General features: G+C 35.0%; 1 protein-coding gene across 4 annotated transcripts in view; it reads left to right on the top strand.

Moving 5' to 3' along the window:
• The window catches only part of LOC138691830 (zinc finger protein 83-like), a 69,604-nt gene that overhangs the window by 30,106 nt on the left and 17,908 nt on the right, over window positions 1-21,590 (top strand). Inside the window, exons 1-3 of one of the 4 annotated variants that reach the window (XM_069814320.1) lie at window positions 3,942-4,038; window positions 12,782-12,879; window positions 18,467-18,607. In XM_069814320.1, coding sequence (XP_069670421.1) covers window positions 12,784-12,879; window positions 18,467-18,607 — 237 coding nt within the window. In that variant the 5' untranslated portion in view covers window positions 3,942-4,038; window positions 12,782-12,783. Of the gene's footprint in view, window positions 1-3,941; window positions 4,039-4,120; window positions 4,523-12,781; window positions 12,880-18,466; window positions 18,608-21,590 lie in introns of those variants that run through there. The other 3 variants (XM_069814321.1, XM_069814319.1, XM_069814325.1) reach the window with 3 other exon arrangements.

Raw genomic sequence — 21,590 nt, 5'->3', positions numbered from 1 at the left:
GGATGCCGATATTTTGAATCCAAGATTTGGACGGCTATCATTTCGATTATGTATGGGGACAGGGAAAATTTATGTACACATCTACTTCGTTCATGCAAAAATATGGCAAGTGATATGCACAGGGTGCGAATTAACGACGTGGGAGAGGTTTTGGGGGGATTTCCCCGCTGGAAAGTTATCCTCTTATAAATTCATGTCCACACCTGTGGAGTAACGGTCAGAGCGTCTGGGCGCGAAACCAGGTGGCCCGGGTTCGAATCCCTGGTTCAGGTTTTTCCCGGGGTTTTCCCTCAACCCAATACCAGCAATGGCTGGGTAACTTTCGGTGCTGGACCGCAGACTCGTTTCACCTGCATTATCACCTTCATTTCATTAAGACGCTAAATAACCTAGACGTCGATACAGCGTCGTAAAATAACCCAATAAAAAAATAAATTCATACTAACATCTCTGCGAGGTATAACTGCTATTCCTCCTCGCAAAATGTAATTGTTTCAATAGGAATATACTTTATAATATTGACGTATTGTCAGCAGGCAGCTGTGAAGAATCAATAACTTAGGAATTTACACATCTTATCATGGATATAATAATAATAAGAATAATAATATTATTATTATTATGAATAATAATATTATTATTATTATTATTATTAATTTATTATTATCATAATCAAGATGCAATACAAGGAACCCTGTGCAGTGAAGCGTTGAGCCATATCGAATGAGGATAATGATAATTTTATGTGTGGAATTTTCTATCTAGAATTCACCCCCCCCCCCATCAGAAATCTTAATTCGCATCCAGGATATGCAACAGGATATCCCGTAGAAGATTCACAACTTTACTTTTCCTTAATTACATTGGAAAGATGACAATGATGAAGTTGAATCTACACAGAAAAAATTTTACAGAAGTGCGTCTTAAAGATTATTTCTCTGACAAATACTTACGTCATTTGTTGAGTAATTTATACAGTATTTTACTGGTAGTTTTTCCACATGTGTAAAAAATGAACTCGCACAGAAAACCTTTTTTCTTCAAAGTGAGACTTTGGATTATTTTATTTTCATCCCTTCATATTGAAGAACAGTGCTTGACATTTGTGATTTTGAATTGTAAGAAATTTGTAAAATACTAAAGTTCAGCTTCCGTGGCATATGTTCGAAAAAAATAAAGATATTTATTGCAGAGAGCTATGAATATATTTTTAGACATTATGACGTTCACAATGAATGTTTACTTTTAATTTGACATCCTTTATTGCCAATGAATTTTGTCCACAGCTCAAAAACTGTTTTTTTATAACTGCTATGTATATGCGGTAATTTTAAAATAAGTATGAATAGAAGATATTATCGCAAAACAAATCTGTATCTGCTTTTCAATTTTACACACCAATATTGTGCACCTCATGATTGACAACGGAGTCAATTAGTTGACACAAGTCACTTTCTCATCGAAAACGTGATTTTAAGCAGATTTTAAGTTAAGTTGGCAATGTAAATATTAACTCGATAGGTTATTCTGCTGACAAATGGTAGTCTTCCTTCGTCAGGAAGGCTTCAACCTGAGGGAAATCGGTCGCTAGATCGGAAGAAGTCAGTGATGGTATTACGACATGGAATCAATATTGTGTAACACAAAAAGTTGAAGACTTGCCTCAGAGTGTTCGTCCGCGATCAATAATACCTGCTGGAGACCGCTACCTGCGAATAACGGCTCATAGAAATCGTAAAACAACCAGGAGAACTTTGCTAGGAGCAGCGATGACCCCTCTGCATCATGGCACCAGAAATAGATGTCCCAGTGTGTGCTTGGTTCGGAATCTGGAAGAATAGCGTGAAATTTTTTTCAGTGAGGGGCGCAGAATTTATCTCATGAAAGCAACACGATTTTCGTATTCTACGCAATTCATGAAAGAAAATTGGGATAGTTATCTTGTCGGGACAAGTTACCCCCGCATTTTTAAATATGAATATATGAAAATTGTTTCACCATGTTTTTTAGTGTATTGAATACATGCAGAAAGCAATATAAGCAATAAAAACTATCACATATTAAGAATGTATCACCCAATTTTTGTAAATTTATCTGGAGACGTTGTTGAGATATATAATTTTAATTGAAGCGGCATGCTAACAAAAATATGATTTTTCTTCATGTTTGAAACGCCACTGACAGAGAACAAAAAGCACAGGACATATGAAACTCGGCAGTTTTAGTTAGTGCAGTAGGTAAAACAAACCCTCAAATGTTGAAAGAAATCTGAGTCGGTCGGGTAGAGCGCCTTGTTGATTTGATATGGAATGACCCTATAATAAGATTTTTACCATTTCTGTAATGAAGTCCACGCCTGTGCAGTATCGGTTAGCGCGTCTGGCCGCTATACCAGGTGGCCCGGGTTCGATTCCCGGTCGGGGGAAGTTACATGGTTGAGGAATTGAGGGGTTTTCCCTCAACCCAATATGAGAAAATGCTGGGTAGCTTTCGGTGCTGGACCCCGGACTCATTTCACCGACATTATCACCTTCATCTCATTCAGACACTAAATAACATAAGATGTTGATAAAGCGTCGTAAAATAACCTTACTTACTGGCTTTTAAGGAACCCGGAGGTTCATTGCCGCCCTCACATAAGCCCGCCATTGGTCCCTGTCCTGAGCAAGATTAATCCATTCTCTATCAACATATCCCACCTCCCTCAAATCCATTTTAATATTATCTACATCTCGGCCTCCCTAAAGATCTTTTTCCCTCCGGCCTCCCAACTAACACTCTATATGCATTTCTGGATTCGCCCATATGTGCTACATGCCCTGCCCATCTCAAATGTCTGGATTTAATGTTCCTAATTATGTCAGGTGAAGAATACAATGCGTACAGTTCTGTGTTGTGCAACTTTCTCCATTCTCCTGTAACTTCATCCCTCTTAGCCCCAAATATTTTCCTAAGCACCTTATTCTCAAATACCCTTAACCTATGTTCCTCTCTCAAAGTGAGAGTTCAAATTTCACAACCATAAAGAACAACCTGTACTATAACTGTTTTATAAATTCTTATTTTCAGATTTTTTTGATAGCAGACTGGAAGATAAAAGCTTCTCAACCGAATAATAACAGGCATTTCCCATATTTATTCTGTGTTTAATTTCCTCCCGAGTATCTTTTATATTTGTTACTGTTGTTCCAAGATATTTGAACTTCTCCACCTCTTCAAAAGTTAAATTTCCAATTTTTATATTTCCATTTCGTACAATATTCTCATCACGAGACATAACCATGTACTTTGTCTTTTCGGGATTTACTTCCAAACCTATCTCTTTACTTGCTTCCAGTAAAATTCCCGTGTTTTCCCTAATCGTTTGTAGATTTTCTCCTAACATATTCACGTCATCCGCATAGTACAATAACCTACTAAAATAAAATAAAATAAAATTTCTGTAATGAACGGGACATCAAAAGTTTCCGCCATAAGAGATAAATTTCTGAAATAACAAAATAAATTAAACCCATCAGCTGTTTGCTATCCTCTCTTGTTGTACGAACTTACTGATATTTAGAATTAAAGGTGAAGCATGTAGAAAATATAAAAAAGTGAAGTTGAATTAAAATACTTTTTTTTATATTAAACTTAAAAAAATGGCACGGGCTCATTTTCGTGTGGAATGGCTGTACAGAACTAATTTGGTGCATTAACTTCAATTAAGATTAAGACCTTCTGTTGAGTATGCCATTAAGTTAAGCAGTCATAGTTACTGTCTTCGAGCATTAAAGTATTTTATGTTCGAAGGTTACTGTAGTGCAGCTGTTTTATTTTTATTTATTTATTTTATTATCCCATTTAATAAACCCTGTTTCACCCTGAGGTATGTTTTATATTTTTTATTTATTTTTTTGTAAATTGGTATCAACGGCAGGCTTCCTTGATCACTTCACCCTGAACGTGCAGTCAAAGGAAATTGCGATATTAGCTTCCGCTTATTACGTTGTTATAATATTGGACGTGGCTAATGCTGGAGGCTGACAACTGAAACAGGTATTTCACTCTCTTATATTCTTCTACAAAGGTAAGTATATTTTTTTACATTATATTTTATATAAGCTTAAATTACATGATTCATTCTTCACAAACTGACTTTGGCACAAACCAAGATAGAACTGTTGGAATAATCAGCAACCACGTCATTTCCGCCTGCATTCTAATCCATGTCTTCTTTGGGGTTTACGTTTATTCATATTGGAGACATTTATTTCGTTCTTTATACTCGTATGAAAATACTTCACAGCGGGAAGATGTATTTACATTTGAAACTTTTATGCTGTGCTATGGTATTGTTTTGGATTATCGTTGAATTGCTATTGTAGTATAAGGTATCCCTACGGTTAAAATCTTTCTGACAACTTCAGTCTTCAATTCTCCGGCATTGTTTGTAGGGTTAATACTGTAACATTGTCATCTGTGCTCGTTTATGTCTGTGTACTACAGAAACTTGGAATTATTATTTCTCATGCCAAACTTAGTAAGTATATCAATATACCTGACATGTTGCATGTCATTGTAAGTTTCTTACTGTTGTCTTGTTCATTAGTGATGGACGTGATCAAGATGGAACGTGAGATCGACCCTCTGGCAATAGAATGAAGTAATAACACAGATGTAGAACAGCAGAAACTTTTATTACCGCCGCGCTCTCATGGTTAACATGTCGGCATCATACAATAACGTGCGGTGTGCTTTTAAAACATAATTTTGCCGACCGATTGTTGCTCTAAGCGTAACACGTCTAATTCCTCGATAAGAATAAGCACTAGTTTCTTATATTGCTAAATTATTATTATTATTATTATTATTATTGTTATTATTATTATTATTATTATTATTTCATATATGGGTACGTTGACATTCATAAAATAACAATTTTTAATCACATACCTTAATGTTCGTCCTCAGCACAAGACATTGCAACCTCGGTTTTAGTCCACGTGGATTAGACAAGTGGGTGTCATTTAATAATGGAAGCAGCTTATTGGTTGCAATATTGAAATTGAGGCGAGTGATTGGAGCGGCGACATAAGAAATTGAAAACAATAATGCAATTAAATTTCAAAGACCTGCCGAATGTTATACACGAAGCTGCTCAAAGTCTTGCCAAATCTTAACCATGAGAGCACGGCGATAATATCAGAAGTAGCCTGTATTGAGAGTCATTAGTAATTGCTATTTGTTTTCTAAATGCATTGTTTATAACAACATAGTTTATCGTGTGGCGGAAAAAACAGCCTAGAATGACTTCGAGCACGAAAGCCTACACGGGGATAAGGCCGATCAGCTGAATGCTGGCCTCACATCCGCATCAGTGTTGCCAATTCAGCGGTTTTCCCACTAAATCTAGCTTTTTTTGGATAACAGTCTCGCGGAAAAAATTATATTATTCTGCTTAGCGGGAATGCTAGCGAATTTTAATGTTTAAACTTTCTGAAATGAAATTCATATTAGCATTATAAGCGGCTTTCATAATTACATTTAATTCGTTCAGTGTGTGTTTTGTGAAATAATGGATGTGTTAATGTAGTTATAATTCCATATATATGTTACCGTTAAAACCCGAAATCCATCAAAACCAGTTTTAACTAGTAAAAACTAGTTTAAGCAAATTATAGATAGATAGAAAGCGAGTTTAGTTTGTTTTGGTTTTTGTTTGGTAAAAACCTAAACAAAAACCAAACCTAACCTGTCATTGATTCTAGATCTTACGAAAATTCGCTTTCTATCTATCTACATTTCAAAATTAATTTTTACTAGTTGAAACTAGTTTTGTCGGACTTCGAGTTTTCACGGTAACATACACAATTCAATAGGAATTGAAATATGTTGTGGCTATGATAAAAGTGTTCAAAATTGCTTTATAGTGCCACATTGGGAATGATAAAAGTGTGCAATATTGGTTACTTTGGCGGGTGGATGCTCTATCTTGAGTATTATTATTATTATTATTATTATTATTGAATAATAATAATAATAATAATAATAATAATAATAATAATAATAATAATAAGAAGTACACATTAAAATCTAGAGATTTTTGTTATAATATCGCGGGTTTTCGAAAGCCATCTAGCGGGATTATATGAACAACTGTTGGCAACTCTGGTCCGCATACTTCAGTGATCATTCACTATCGTCCAACCAGTACAGGGGTATCTGATGGTTATCATGATGTTCTCCCTTGCCACTATAGCTGGTCCGCGGAACCAGATTTCGTCACCTGTTGTAATTGCTCAAACTCATCAAAATGCTGGGTGCACTGCGGTATCATACAGTTGTTAAAGTTTGTTGACAAACTTGTACTTCGATGAAGACGTCGGCTATTGCGCCTGACAAATTCTGTTCTTAAGAATACTGGAAGAATAAGTTATTTGTGATGGCTTGTCACTAGTTTAATCAGCAAATTGCTGTTTAAAACGTGGCACTTATTTCTTACGTCGGCCATAACTTTGAGTTACAGCACAGTCTAGTATATAAGCTTACAGTCATGAACCTTGAGTTGTAAGGGTGCTAGGAACAATAGACTGTGCTGGTACTATTTCGCATTGTCTGTAATGAGACGATATTAGCGATCCTAGTGGTTAGCAACTATCTATGGATGCATATTTATTACGTATTGAGCTTCGCGACCGTATATACTAGACTGTAGTTACATATTAAAAAACCTCCATTCGAACTAGTCTCGATGTACTAATATAACCAGAGAAGTCGGAGGCCATACATAATTGCTGTTCGAATCAACATTTCAGACAACAGCTCTACTATTTTCTGCTAATGATTACTCTGAGTAGAAACATCTAAGCAATAAATCATTTCGAAGCTTTTTAAAGATTTTCCGGCATTAATTTGCTGTAATAACTTAACAGTTATTCACAAATAAAATATATTTGTTTGTGGAATTATAAAAAGGAATAGGCATGTACACTTAGCGGCAAAAAGAATGGGCTGGCCGACAATTGCTAAGTTCCAGAGACATAACATTGCGCATGCTCGTCTCGTCAAAGCCATAGTTCACTAGGTAACACATAATTAAACCATTTAAATTTGCTGTATTTTGTTTAAGTGTCTATAATATGTAATAAAATCGAATGGCGGGCTGATTCTGGATACATCAGGGCCCTTGAAGAGTAAATAATAATAAAATTGATAAATACAAAATCAACCAGAGCGAATATGAACAGGAAAACCACGTATAATGCCGAACTGATAGTAACAGTGACAGTAGCTGAAGTCGTTACGGCATTGGTCTATTGAACAAGTTGATAGAAGAGCTCAAGGTTCGAATCTCTCCCAATCTTCTTTTTTTTTTTTTTTTTTAATTACAAATTTGCCATCCTATGTGTCTCGCAAAGCTACAAAGCTATATTTATGTGGCGATATCTCTTAGAATATGCCCAAATTCTAATAAATAATAAACCTCCCTCTCTCTTTCAAGCAATTCTGCTATCTGTTAATACAAAGTTCTGTCTCATCATTACGCTTGAAGATGGCACAGAAACAATAACTCATTGCCCTGGTTCACATAGGTTATTCTGCGTATGCTGCTCTCTGACAGGACTTCGATTGGAGAAATGTCATTTTCTCCGACCAGGCAATTGTCTCCAGTAGCATTCTGCGTATGCTACTCTCCGACAGAACTTCGATTGGAGAAATGTCATTTTCTCCGACGAGGTAATTATCTCCAATAGCAACGATAGTACTGCCCTAGTTTATTGTATGAATGGCCACCGATACAATGTACACTTGTGAGACGAATTAACAAGTCAGGTTGCGTGAGGGTCGCGTGTTGGGGGTGGATGTCATACGATGGGGCAGGACTTCTGGAACGCATCCACGGGCGGTTTACAGCAGAAGTCTACAAACACATTTTGGCAAATGGAATGATCCCTTCCGCCCGAAAACGATATCCAGAAGGAACACTTTTCTTCCAGCAGGATAATCATCCGATACACACCGCCAACAGGATTCAAAGATGGTTTACAAGGAGGCGTGATGTCGACCCAGTCGACCGGCCTCCAAATTCACCAGATATGAATGCAGTCAAAAGGATCCTACGCTCTAATTGGGCAGAACAACCACCCGTTCGGACACCTGAGGAATTGTGGGACAGAGTTCTAGATGCGTGGGGTGAGATGGCCAAGAATTTAGACCTGTTCTATAATCTTGTGGACTCCATGCCGAGCAGAATGAGGGCAGTTGTTGACGCAGGTGGTTTGTGGACGAGATACTATTCCCCACCACAGGCCTTTTTTTGTTAATATATTAAACAATTGTTTGTTTTTGTTAATTTAAATATTTATTAGTGTTTGATATGCGTCCGGTTTTTTATGATGTGAAACAAGTATTTTTGTTTATACAGGCCAGGTCTCGTCTATTAATAGTCCACAGGTGATGGGCAATAATATTTTCACAAGGCACGCATAACGAAGTTTGTTAACAGATGCCATTTCACATTTAAACTAATAAATTAAGTAAAAATTTAAATAAAAAGATAATAATTTTACTGTACCGAGAGGCGAACTCACAACCTCTGTTATGGATGTCAGACTTCTTACCACTGGGCCACACACTGCTCGTAAGGTTTACTTCATTGTAGACGGACGACTATCAATGAAGAGACACCACAGCAATGCGTTGCACTGGGTTACGTTTACACGAGTGAACCAAGCGATAGAGCTTAGCATTTCTATCGACCAAGAGTCGGCCCATTCTTTTTGCCGCTAAGTGTGCTTGAGCTAAAAATATCATATTATGCAGCTATTCTTTTACATACTGCGTTAAGAGAGTTTTCGTTCAAATGAAGTCATTACTGACTCTGGAGTTTGTGCACATGCATTCGTTAAAAAGAAAAGATGTGCAGTCTGGTACACCATACACTTAAGATTATTTCCTAAAAGGCAGTATGGCCATCTGTTCAATATTAGCAGAAGTTAACAAATAGCAAAGTAGGTAAACTGATAATGCTACGTACTGAAGCAATCAATATATTATATTTTTTTCTTCATATTTGTTGTTGTCTACTGTCTGTCTGTCTGTGTCTCTGTCCTTGGGCCGCCTATTTGTAAGTTTGTCTATCTGTGGCTCATTCCATTTCAAATCGTACAGAGAAGAATACTTTTTAAACTTGATTTTTAAGAGTTACTTACTTACTGGCTTTTAAGGAACCCAGAGGTTCATTGCCGCCCTCACATAAGCCCGCCATTGGTCCCTATCCTGAGCTAGATTAATCCAGTCTCTATCATGATATTCCACCTCCCTCAAATCCATTTTAATATTATCTTCCCATCTACGTCTCGGCCTCCCCAAAGATCGTTTTCCCTCTGGCCTCCCAACTAACACACTATATGCATTTCTGGATTCCCCCATACGTGCTACATGCTTTGCCCATCTCAATCGTCTGGATTTAATGTTCCTGATTATGTCAGGTGAAGAATACAATGCGTGTAGTTCTGTGTTGTGTAACTTTCTCCATTCTCCTGTAACTTCATCCCTCTTAGCCCCAAATATTTTCCTAAGCACCTTATTCTCAAACACCCTTAACCTATGTTCCTCTCTCAAAGTGAGAGTCCAAGTTTCACAACCATAGAGAACAACCGGTAATATAACTGTTTTATAAATTCGAACTTTCAGGATTTTTTACAGAAGACTGGATGGTAAAAGCTTCTCAACCGAACAATAACAGGCATTTCACATATTTATTCTGTGTTTAATTTCCTTCCGAGTATCATCTATATTTGTTACTGTTACTCCCAGGTATTTGAATTTTTTCACCTCTTCGAAAGATAAATTTCCAATTTTTATATATATCCATTTCATACAATATTCTCGTCACGAGACACAATCATATTCTTTGTATTTTCGGGATTTACTTCCAAACCTATCTCTTTACTTGTTTCAAGTAAAATTCCCGTGTTTTCCCTAATCGTTTGTGGATTTTTCAGAGTTATTTTTTTTATTATTATTATTGTATTTTATACCTCATAATGAAAATATAAACAAGATTTTAGATATTTTTGACTAGTTTCCCTTTCCTGACTAAAAATATAATAAATCTTAGTGCTATTTTCGATTACACAATTACAAGTATATTTTTTTGAAGCGCTGTTGCCGGTTAGGCCTGCTGTATCTCAGGTTAGGGAATAGCCTCTCTACGCTTTCTACGTGCATTTTCAGACCAACTCTGCTTGTGTCTGTTGGTGCATAGTGGGGCAATTTATTTCATTCTTTGCTGTAGTATTATATAAATTGGATAACAGGAAGACGTATTTACATTTGAAACTTTTATGCTAATTATACTATTGTCGGACCATCGGATCTGTGCCCCTTCAGCGCTGTGGTCGTTCTTGGAAAAGTTAACGCCTGTACTCACTCCATTCCACCTGCTTTCCTCCCACCACGTTAAACAGCAGGCCATGAACCTTGCTGAAGAGGGATGTTGCCAAATTTCCGTCGAACGGTGTCATAAATAACTGGTCCTCCATGCTACAATATTATTTCTTTCAATCAAAATACATCTTACATTTCTAAATTTTTTAAACCTAAATCCCATGTCTCGAATCACTTTCCGTAGTTTTTGTCTCCAACCTTGGAAATTATTGCTTCTCTCGCAAGCTTCAGTAATTTCTTCAATATTGAAACTTCTTTCTGAACGGCATAAAATTCTTGTATCTTTCTTCTTAAAATACATCGGTTCATATCATCTACAATAATTAAAAGTTCCCTTGGTCTGTTCTTCTCTTGTGATTCTAGATTTTCATCTCCTGCACAGACTCCCTCTCTCTTGATTTTCTTTATTAGGAGTTCTGACCTGTCTATATAAATACATAAAATGTTGTATTATTAGTATTATTAAGTAAGTAATTTTAATACATAATCAATTGAAATAAAATAAGCCTCACCTGTAATATCAGTTGCTCTTTTCGTTGCCTGATTTATAGGAAAAAGATATTGACCTGTTTGTTTCTCATTGTCGCAAAATGCTATTACTCACTTGCTTAATAATATTTCTTTCGCCACTCTATGCTACAGTATTCATGTTGAGTTGACAACATTGGACTGCAAGTGCGAATATTGTAAACTGTCCAGCAAGAAGGCCAAAATTGTGACAGAAAGGGAGAGAGATAGGAATGCGGGGAGAGAAATGAATTACCGAGGCTGAGAAGGAATTAGGGTTCAGTTCACATATCTTACAGGGGCACAGATCCGATGGTCTGACTATATAAGTTTGCATTATTTATCGTTGAATATGTCGTATAATCTGTCTGGACTCAATGTCTGTCTTACAACTTCAGTCTTGAATTCTCCGGCTTTGCTTATATGACTGTGTGAGTGTAATACACTGATTCGGAAGAATTATTATTTCGCATTCTATTAAATATATTCAAGTAGCTCCCACATTGAATATCATCTTGTTCTTCTCGTTTCATGCCAACTTTAGATAAAGTGAAACAACGTACTGTATTTCTTTCCGTGTCTACTTTTCCCACTTTCTTTCTGGCTCTCCAATGCTTTTTTATACTGTCACTGTGTTTTTTTCTGTTCCTCTTTCATCCAGCTTTTCTTTGTTTTCTTCATTTTGTTCACCTGAAAACCTTTAAAGTTTTGTATTAACCTTGTAAACCTCATTCTGTCCTGTACTATTTCTTCTGTTCTCTCCATCTCGTTTATGTACTTTCTTGTCCCTTGTAGCCTTTTCTTAACGCTGTTACTCTCGAATATATGTTGGAAAATTCGTTTTGTAAGTCAGCTGTTATCGATCATAAAATGTCCGAACCATCTAATTCTTATCTTAGTAAGCATGATGATAGAGATATTCTGATAGTCAATATCATGTAATATAATCTAATTTTATTTATAGTTCAGTCTAAATGACATATCATAGTTTAAAATCAACAGGATGCTTGCAACTACGTTAGCCACAATACCTTATAAACCCAGTTCTTCAAATTGTTTTTAATACAAATACAAAAAGGTCTATACATATAACCTAATATAGTATATATGAACTTAATTAATCGATTCCACTATTGGATAGATTGCCAAATCAGTGAGATCAATACTCGCAATATAAACATTAAACTAACAAAAGTATATTGGCCTATTATGAAGTTTAAGAGGAATCATATGATTTTATTATGTTGTTTTAATGATTACAATTTTATAATTAAGAAATGTGAGATCAATATTACATTTTAGTTACAATTTTATTGCATATAATTTTAATATCTGTATTCATTTTAAATTTTCAGATTGTTACTTACCATAGAGTTAACCATGCAAATAGTTATTTATTAATATATGCAAGATTGTAAACATAAATTACCTGGTACATATTTCACAGCTAATACGTAGTAAAATTGTATAAGATATTGTGAGTCAAATGCCTGATGATGCCCAAGGGCGAAAACGTTTGCATTTCAATGTTATAATATACAATGATCATTTACTTTTGTAAGTGTTATTGATTTTAAACTATGATATGTCATTTAGACTGAACTCTAAATAAAATTAGATTCTTCCTTTTTTGATCGTATTTGACATACATTCACATTCTTCATTTCTGCTTTTTGATTGCATCGGTCTCAATGTTCCATAAAGTCGCTCGTTCTTTCTTATCTGACTTTGTATATAATGGAAAACATACACTAAGTAGCATAGAGACATTCCCATTTCAATACTGTATTATAGAATGTAATTTTGGTTTTTTGACTCTTTTATTAATTTAATTTTTCAGTCATGATGAATGCGATCAAGATGGAACCTGATATCGACCTTCTAGCAGAAGAAAGAAGTATTAAAACAGATATAGAAGAGGAGGAATCTTTATTACAGGTAATCTGTATTGAGAGTAATAATAGTTACTATTTAGTTTTTAAATGCGTAATTTGTAATAATAAATAATGTGGCGGGGAAAAACAACCTGGAATAACCCTGGACAAGGTCAACAAGCCGACTGGTGGCCTCACATCCACATACCTCAAAGACGTACGTATATATGTAGACACAAATGGCGCTGGTGTGCTGTACATATTTGAACACTCTCGCGCAGGTTCGCATGCACCATGTTTTGGGAGCACAAATGATTATTTTTATAAATCATTTCGAATTTAGAAAATACCATTGGGTATAGGCATAGCATCATTGTTTTAAAGCAAAAAGTGGTTATGAGTTACAGCATCATACATAGTGTTAGATTAAAACAAACAGAGAAAATAAACAATCAAATGAGTAAGGCTACAATAGGAATAATTATCTGTTGTAATAAATATAGCAATTGTATGCCAATGTTTAAAATAGACGAGGAACAGATGGCATATTATGCCCATTTGTGATACAATGTTCAACATGGTGAATTCTATGAGGAGTGGATATTATTTTGTATTTTCCCAGTCTCTCGCCGCAATGAGTGGCATCAATATAATAAGTATGCAGTAGTAGCTTTCAGATTTTGCAGCCTTCTCATCGTTGCGTTACATGTATGCATGGGCATGCATGTTTTAAATTACTTATATGTTTTATCACTGTACTACTTTCACCTATGTTCAATTGTATTTGTGAGCTAACTGTATCAAGTGAAGATAACTTATATGAAAAGTCGAAAATATTCGTGATACTTATGGCCAGTTTTTCCAAATAATGTTTAATTTGGCTTAACAAATGTTAAATTAACAGCTGGTTTATTTTTAACGTTTTGTTAAGATATTTTCCATTTTTCCAACATAATTTTGTTTAAAATAACCAACACAACTTTAACTGTCGTTAATACTATTCTAACTACTCAACAGCAGTTGGTAATGATTTTGCATATATAAGACAACTTCTTATTGGCTGATATTATTATTTAAATTCTGTACTATGGAGTAAGTCATGAAACATGTGTAAAATCGTAACCTGTTACAGTAGCCATGATTCATACAGTACAGAGAATTGATAAATGAAAGTAGCATTGACTGCTATTGAATAATAATAATTATTATGTATGGTTACATTTTATTATGCTAAATATGAATTTCTGTTTAGAAAAATCTCAGCATTATGACCACCAGGTGACAATAATTACACGAATGTGTGTGTAGTCAACTGTACAGAAAACCCCGAGGAGAATTCCGTATCATATAAAATTCTCTAATTTAGGTTCATGTATAAATTGTATGTAATTTCGTCCTAAAGAAGCAATTTCTGCTGAAACATTTTATTATTTACTCACTGCGTATTTTGAAGCACTATTGACATCGGCTATAGTTGAAGAGCTAGTAACATAGAATCTAGAGTTAATAGTAGCTAGTGAATTGAAACAAGTGGCCTATTTCAACTAGGTAACATACAACTGAGTTTTATTTTAAGACATGAAAGTGATTATTATAACTACATACCGGTACCTAAGAAATATTAGTAAATTAATACATAATGTGCATTCCAACATAACAAAACTTAATTGGTATATTAACTTTCATTTATTAGAATTATATTATAGCTAGCGATAAGGTATGTTTGCACTGGCTTTAAAACAGAAGCGAAAGAGCTGGATTCTTGGAATTTATAATCGTTTTCTTTCCGATGGAAATTTAATTTTCCAGCAGGATAATCACCCCGCGCACACCGCCATAAACGATCAAAGGCGGTTCACGGAAAAGCATGAAAAAGAGGATTGACAAATATCGAGACATCCCACCTCAAAATCCAGATCAGTTCTGGGATCAAGTTCTGGTTACCTGGGAAGATTTCGCTAAGGACCAGAACTATTTCCGCGATCTGGTGGACTCAATGCCCAGAAAATGCCAGGCAGTGATAAACGCCGATGGCATGTGGACAATGTATTAGATCCACATGTGTATTTCTTTTATTTTTCTTTAATTTGTTTGTTTATCTTTGTTTTATTTCGGGAAGAAAATTGATCTCCCAAGAGTTTTTTAAATTCTCCTAGTGGAGCCAGAGTTGCGAAATAATAAGTTTCACTACACAAAATTATAAAAATGAAGAAAGGTAACATGTATAAAAATTAGTTACGTTAAAAAAAAAAGTTATCGCCGAGAACCGAACAAGCCAACACGCTACTGACTACTCCATGTGGGTACCATGACGTAAACAGCGCGACGAGGCACATATAGCTGCTAGGCTTGAACTCTACGGACACAGCTCACATACAAACGTAATCGTGTAAATATTTCAATGTTCAGTACTAGTTAATGTTTCATTTGAACTGATTTACTGAAGCTTGGTGAAACCGGCCCTTACTCTAAACATTCCTCAAAGAGAAACATAACATGTTACTTTCACAACTTTTGTCTGAACAGCTGTGGTGTTATCCGCCATGTTTAACTGTTTGTTAAATGAATTAACGGCCTGAAATCCTACATTTAAAGTTAACAAACGGTTAAGAATCTGTTAAGCCAAACTGGTGTTGAACAAATGGAAAAACTGTATTTAACAAACTGTTGAAGGTTTAACAGTCGTTAAGTCTTCTAACAATACTTGGACAAACCAGCCATTAATATAATATTTTAATTGATGTAATAGAATTTATTTCTGCTTTCATACTTAGATAAGTGATAGACTGAAAATTGTACAAAACTATTTTATATCCAACTAGCTGTACCCGTGCGCTCTGCTGCACCTGTTGGAAATAAATATAAAGTAATTACATAATTAAAATAGGGCATTTGATCCAGGGAACATTTGTGTTTGATAGAAGGATAAATCGTTCAATATGTTACTTAATTTAAATTGTATTTAAATAATTAAAATGCGATCATTTTGGTCCAGAGAGCAATCATTTGGTATAATGACAATTCCTTTAACATGTTTCTTAATTGTTATTACATGCAACCATAGTTTAATGAAGATTGACATATCATTTAGTTTTAATATGTATACTTTATATTACTTGCTATATGTTTCAGAAGTTACTGTAATAACATTGTAGAATTATGTCCATCTAGAGAACTACACTTTCCAGTGGTGAAATAATAAATTAAACAATTAATTAGCTTCCGATATTACTTCATACAAACACAGAAACATTCTCTGTAGGCTATATTTAATAGCTTTCGATTGTTGTTGTCCAAGGCCCCTTACAGACGAACTCATTTGTTTTTATTTCAGTACAGTGCCTTAGATGGCGTTGTTATTGTAATTTTAAAATTCATTTATCTCATTAAATATCAGTCCTGTCAAAATTTTGTATAGAATAAAACTTATCGGAAATTATTTTTAAAGAAACTTTTGTTATGTAACATTTTTCATGAAAATCAATAATAAGCGAGATATTTCGCTTATAATCCCTGTTTTAAATAAAGTATTTTGAATGCCAAATGGGCTAAAATCTAAGTTACAACGAACTCAATTTATATTCCAATTTTCATATAAATCGGTTCAGCCATTATCGCGTGAAAAGGTAACAAACATGCAGACAGACAGACAGATATAAAAACAAAAATTTCAAAAAAGTTATTTTCGTTTTCAGGATGGTTAATTATACATGTTAACACCAATTATTTTTGGAAAATCGAAGATTACCAGAAAAATTTTGGCTACAGATTTATTATTAGTATAGATTTTTCTTTTTAAATAACTTTTCAGTTAAACTCTACATATCTCTTATCCACTTCTCTAGAGCAGTTGTTTGTAAATACGCTACCCCTATTGTTGGTACTGTTTAATAACGTTGGACAATACAGATATGGTGATAAGAGTGTATTCGGGTTTGTTAAAGAATCTTCTAGACTATAGCTGCTTTTTTATTGTACACTGCTGTTATTTTATTGTGAATATTTGTATTACAGAAGATATTCCATTGATCCTCTGTACTAGTAATGACTTTCTAATGCAGACTTTTTAAATGGGGAAGAAGTTTAGAGCGTTAAATTTACATCATTATATTGTCATGTAGTTTGTAAAGGTGAAGACGATTGCATAATGTATGTTGAACAACGATGAGGTTTTATATTGAGAATGTTTGGTTCTTTTAATGTGCTGCTTAATTTCACTTTGATTCTTTCCTGAGCAGTAAAATATAATATTCAAAAAGGTACAGGGACAACATTTTATTTTTACTTAAATTTTTATTGTACCTGAGTTTTTGAATGTACTTCACTCCCACCCCTTCTACTTATGAAGTTCCAACTGTCATCCACACAGGACCAAGGCCGCATATAATAAACAGCATTGAGTTAGTGAGTATAGTACGTTCCAAAAATATGTTCGCGTTTTCCAGTGGCGAAGAACTTACAATATTGAATCATATTTTCGCGCAGGTACTGTTGTCCGTTTTCCTACGTCGCATCCCGATTCCCCCCACCTGCTTCTGTTCGCCCCTCTGTAAAAGCTGGGCTATCTTAGCTCTTTTCTGAAAACATTAATTTATGTTAGGAATTGGACAGTTACGTAATATTATACAACTGTTTAAAATAACTTAAATAAAAGGGCCTAGTTAAGTAATTAACTGTTACGTGATTTCCCCCCTTTCTGCGATCGTGCAGCATAACCACTTGGACGGAAGTAGATAGCATGTCTGAGTAATTTTATCTGTGCGGGTCGGGCAGAAGTGAAGATTGAATTTACAGTACGTGAGGTACTCTTTTATAGAGTAGGTACAGAATTATTTCAACATGAGTTACTGGTACGAAAAACGAAACTGGCAATTGAAATTAGAGGTAATAGTCTATAGTGCGATAATATGCACAAAAGAACTGAAACCTGTATCGAAATTAACGGCCACCATTTTAAAAAGTGTGTTTAAATATTCATATTATGATAATTTTTCAATTTAACTTCTTTCTCTATATTGTATGCTAGTGTGCTATAGACAGTATAATATACACTGCATAATGAATACGTACACATGGATAACTCAGTTCGTGAGTAAAAGTACTTACTGTTAATACAGTACTCTATTTTGATTAAAGAAAAACCTAATGAAAATTATCGAACTCAAAATCGCGATATTTCCTAGTTTACGTAAATGGATGAACTATTTTTCTTCCCTCCTATACCTAGTAGGGTGATCTGTTTGTGTTTTACGCCAGTATCATCGAACTCCAGTCGTGGAAGGGGGTAGCAAACGGTGTTTCTGGTTCTCTAAAGGTATAGCCAGGTTAATTTTAAAAATGTTAGTAAAAATAAAATGATATCCCTGTATTTACACACTTGGTGTAGAATAAAAATCAGTGTATATGATACATATTAGAGAATGTAAATTATTTCCAGAAGGAACACATGGCCTCTAACCTGCCATTTCCTGTGTGCTTTAAGGTGCCATTCCTATTCTGTGTGAAATTTTCTTGTCTGATTTGCTCTCCTGAGTTGAGGGAGTTAGCCAGTGACCGCTAAGAAGAATCAGATTCATGGCCACTACACGTGTAGACAACTTTAAAGTAGTTAAATAAAATTAGGTGTTATTACAATGTTTTATGTTCTGTAGGAATGGAATTTATCGCATCTGGACGCAATGAAGATGAACACAGAATGCGTGGACAGCAGCTGTTATATAAAAACAGAGATAAAGGTTGAAGACGCCACACCAGTTCCTATCAGCTTGCCTATGGTGAAAACTGAAGTTGATGTAAGTGGTTCACTGTCAATATACGGATATATCGGCAGTGCATTTTATGTAATGTATCAGAGCCAGCCGTTAACAATGCCAGATAGTGCTAATGGTTTTCCCCTGTTCTGATATTTCCTATAGTTAGACAGTTTTCATTTTTAGGATTTTATATCAAAATAATTGAAACTGCGTCTGGTAGCTAACAAAGAATTATCTCGAATGCGTAGAGCAAATCCTTGTTCCTTGAAACATGATTTCATTTTAACTTACAGAATTTTTATTATTGGTTGTTATTGATCTTGAAATGATTATGCTAGCCATTGAGCGAAAAGCTAGAACTTATACAGTAAAACCCCGATAAGACGCTGTTCAAGGGACTGGATGTAAACCGCGTATTAACCGGGAACGCATATTAGGCGGGTATACTAATTTTGACTAAATCTTTTACTAAAAGAACTGTGCGCCGTGCCAGGAAGTTGCACATACCACTTGAACCAAGGAATATTGACGAACTGAACGTTATAGCCGACAGATACACTAAGACCGTACAGGGAGAAAGGTGGTTGTTGTATTTTGAACCAGAGGACAACGTGAAAGTTATCATATTTGCCACTAATTCACATTTAAATAAATTGTTACGGTCCCATTTTTGGATAATGGATGGTGTGGCAAACTGTCTATTTGTAGCAAATTGTCTATCTGTGGCAAATTGTCTAGCTGTGGTGAATTGTCCCTATTACCAGTGTTCTGTGGCCAGTTGTCCAGTTACCAATTTTCTATGGCCAATTGTCCGGAACTGCAGTAGAATTGGTAATATTCATTCGGGTAGTTATGAAGTATTTCTCTGTATAAGAATATTTGCTCGATGTCTTTGCACTCGAAGGAAATACAACTGGAGAGGAGTTATTCCAAGCATGAAGAAAATATTTACAAAAAATGAATCTGAACAAAAAGCAACTTGTATCTGTAGTAACATACGACACTCGAAATACGGCTTTAAAAAAGTCTACTAGGTGGAGTAACGTGTTATTAAGAGAGCTTGATATAAGTGAGGACATAAAAGTTGTCATTGTATAACACCGGACTGGCTTAGAATTACTTAAAATTCTCTCCATAGAAAATATGTATACTTCTATTGTAAGCCGTCCGTCTGCTGCTACCCTACATAGCTGCAATGTTTGGCTCTACATTCGGTATATTTCCGAACAATTTTTTTCTCAACAAAAACTTGTAAAATCTAAGCAAAGATTGTGTCTAACAAACGATAATGTACGAGTTGTATTAAGAATGGCAATTTGTGACGTATTTTCCTAGGTTGTTGTTGTAGCACAGTAAAAATAAAAGTTAAATAAAATATAATCAGTCCATCTATAAATCAGTCAATTCCACCATAAGCTATGCAGGAGAACTGAACACCACGAACCATCACCGAAATGCGTGTGTAAGCTCTGCGATAAAGCGTGTGCAAGATATCATTTCAACGAGTGTCAAAACATTAAAATCACTGAGGGAATACACTAGTGAACCATAGGGTACAGTGACACCTTTCTCGTAATTACACATTTGTGCGCAATTCTCACATTATTAAATGGCCTCTTTAAATATGACGACGTACGTAATTCTTACATTTCTTTTTTCAAATCCAGTTTTCCAAAATTTTAAGTTTTTCAAAATGAAGTGCATATTTTTTCTTAGAAACTACTGCATCTATTTACTTGCAATTGTTACAGTATTTTCTGCAGTCTGTGTTCTACAAAGTAAACCTACGAGTTTATTTATATCTGTGACATAACAAGAGAAAATAAGATATACAGTGAAACTTCCCAATAGTGGACACCGCCGGGGAAAAATTAAATGTCCGTTACTGAGAAGTATCCGCTATTTAGAAAATCGTTAGTATGTACTTTATACAGTACATCAAAATACAAATATCAGCAGGTTTACTTTTCCAGTCAGATGCAATTTCTGGATGAACAGAAACAGATTCACCACATACACTTTTGTAGGAAATATTGTGTCGTGACCGAAACTTGTCTAGCCAACCACCCAAAGCTTTAAAATGAGAATAACCCAACTGTTTTGCAATTTCTAAGGCTTTCTCTCTAATCAAGGTCCTAGATAAAGGCATCTTATTTGCTCTAGCATGGCAGAACCATTCATTTGTTAAATTGTCAATGGCAAGCCCCTCAGTTTTACGTAAAGCTCTTTTTGGGTTCTCATTTGCATTCTCAATGTATGATTTTAAAATAACATTCTTGTTTTTCAAAATTTCACTAACCTGAGTTTTTCCCGCATTAAACTTAGTGGCCACCTCACGAACATTTAATTTCTCCTTCTCACTATGCTTTAAAATATTCACTTTCTCTTTTAGTGACAAACGTTTATGTTTTTGTGACATTTTTAATGTGACTGTACTTCCGAACACTCAACTTAACAAAGTAAGATAGTACGGACTGCTCACGTACAGTATCACAACTAACAACTGTGCTGCTAACCTTCAGTAAAGTACAAGAACGTTCAAATGCACGATAATGATTGTTGCAAAGAATTCCGTTCGAATTCCGTTTAATTTACAACAGTCTTTTCTTTTTTATTCTTCTTTCACACTGTCCATTATTTGGAAGTTTTAATTGTTGGTGGCATATACATTTCAGTGTCCGCGTCCGTTATTGAGAATGTCCGCTATTTGGAAGAATTTTATCATAAGGGCCAATGTTATTTTGCAGGGTAATTTTAAAATGTCCGCTATTGAGAGGAGTCCGCTATTGGGAAGTGTCCGTTAAGGGAAGTTTCACTGTATATCAATTGAAAAGAATGGCAAAAATTGCTTAACAAAGTTTAATATTTTTTTCTGTTTCACTCGGGGCGAAATGTTTAACTAAATTTTGCTTTAGAATTTACAATATTCATTACTCCTAAATTACAAGGTATAAGAGTGAAGACTGTATCAAGTAATGTCCACTTGACCTTTGAGGTTCAATTAGCGAATAGGGAAATCAGG

This window comes from Periplaneta americana, chromosome 16 (genome assembly GCF_040183065.1).
Source record: "Periplaneta americana isolate PAMFEO1 chromosome 16, P.americana_PAMFEO1_priV1, whole genome shotgun sequence".
In the NCBI taxonomy this organism is placed as follows: domain Eukaryota; kingdom Metazoa; phylum Arthropoda; class Insecta; order Blattodea; family Blattidae; genus Periplaneta; species Periplaneta americana.
Note: the sequence above shows the minus strand (reverse complement) of the source record. Positions and strands in the feature narration are given on the sequence as shown.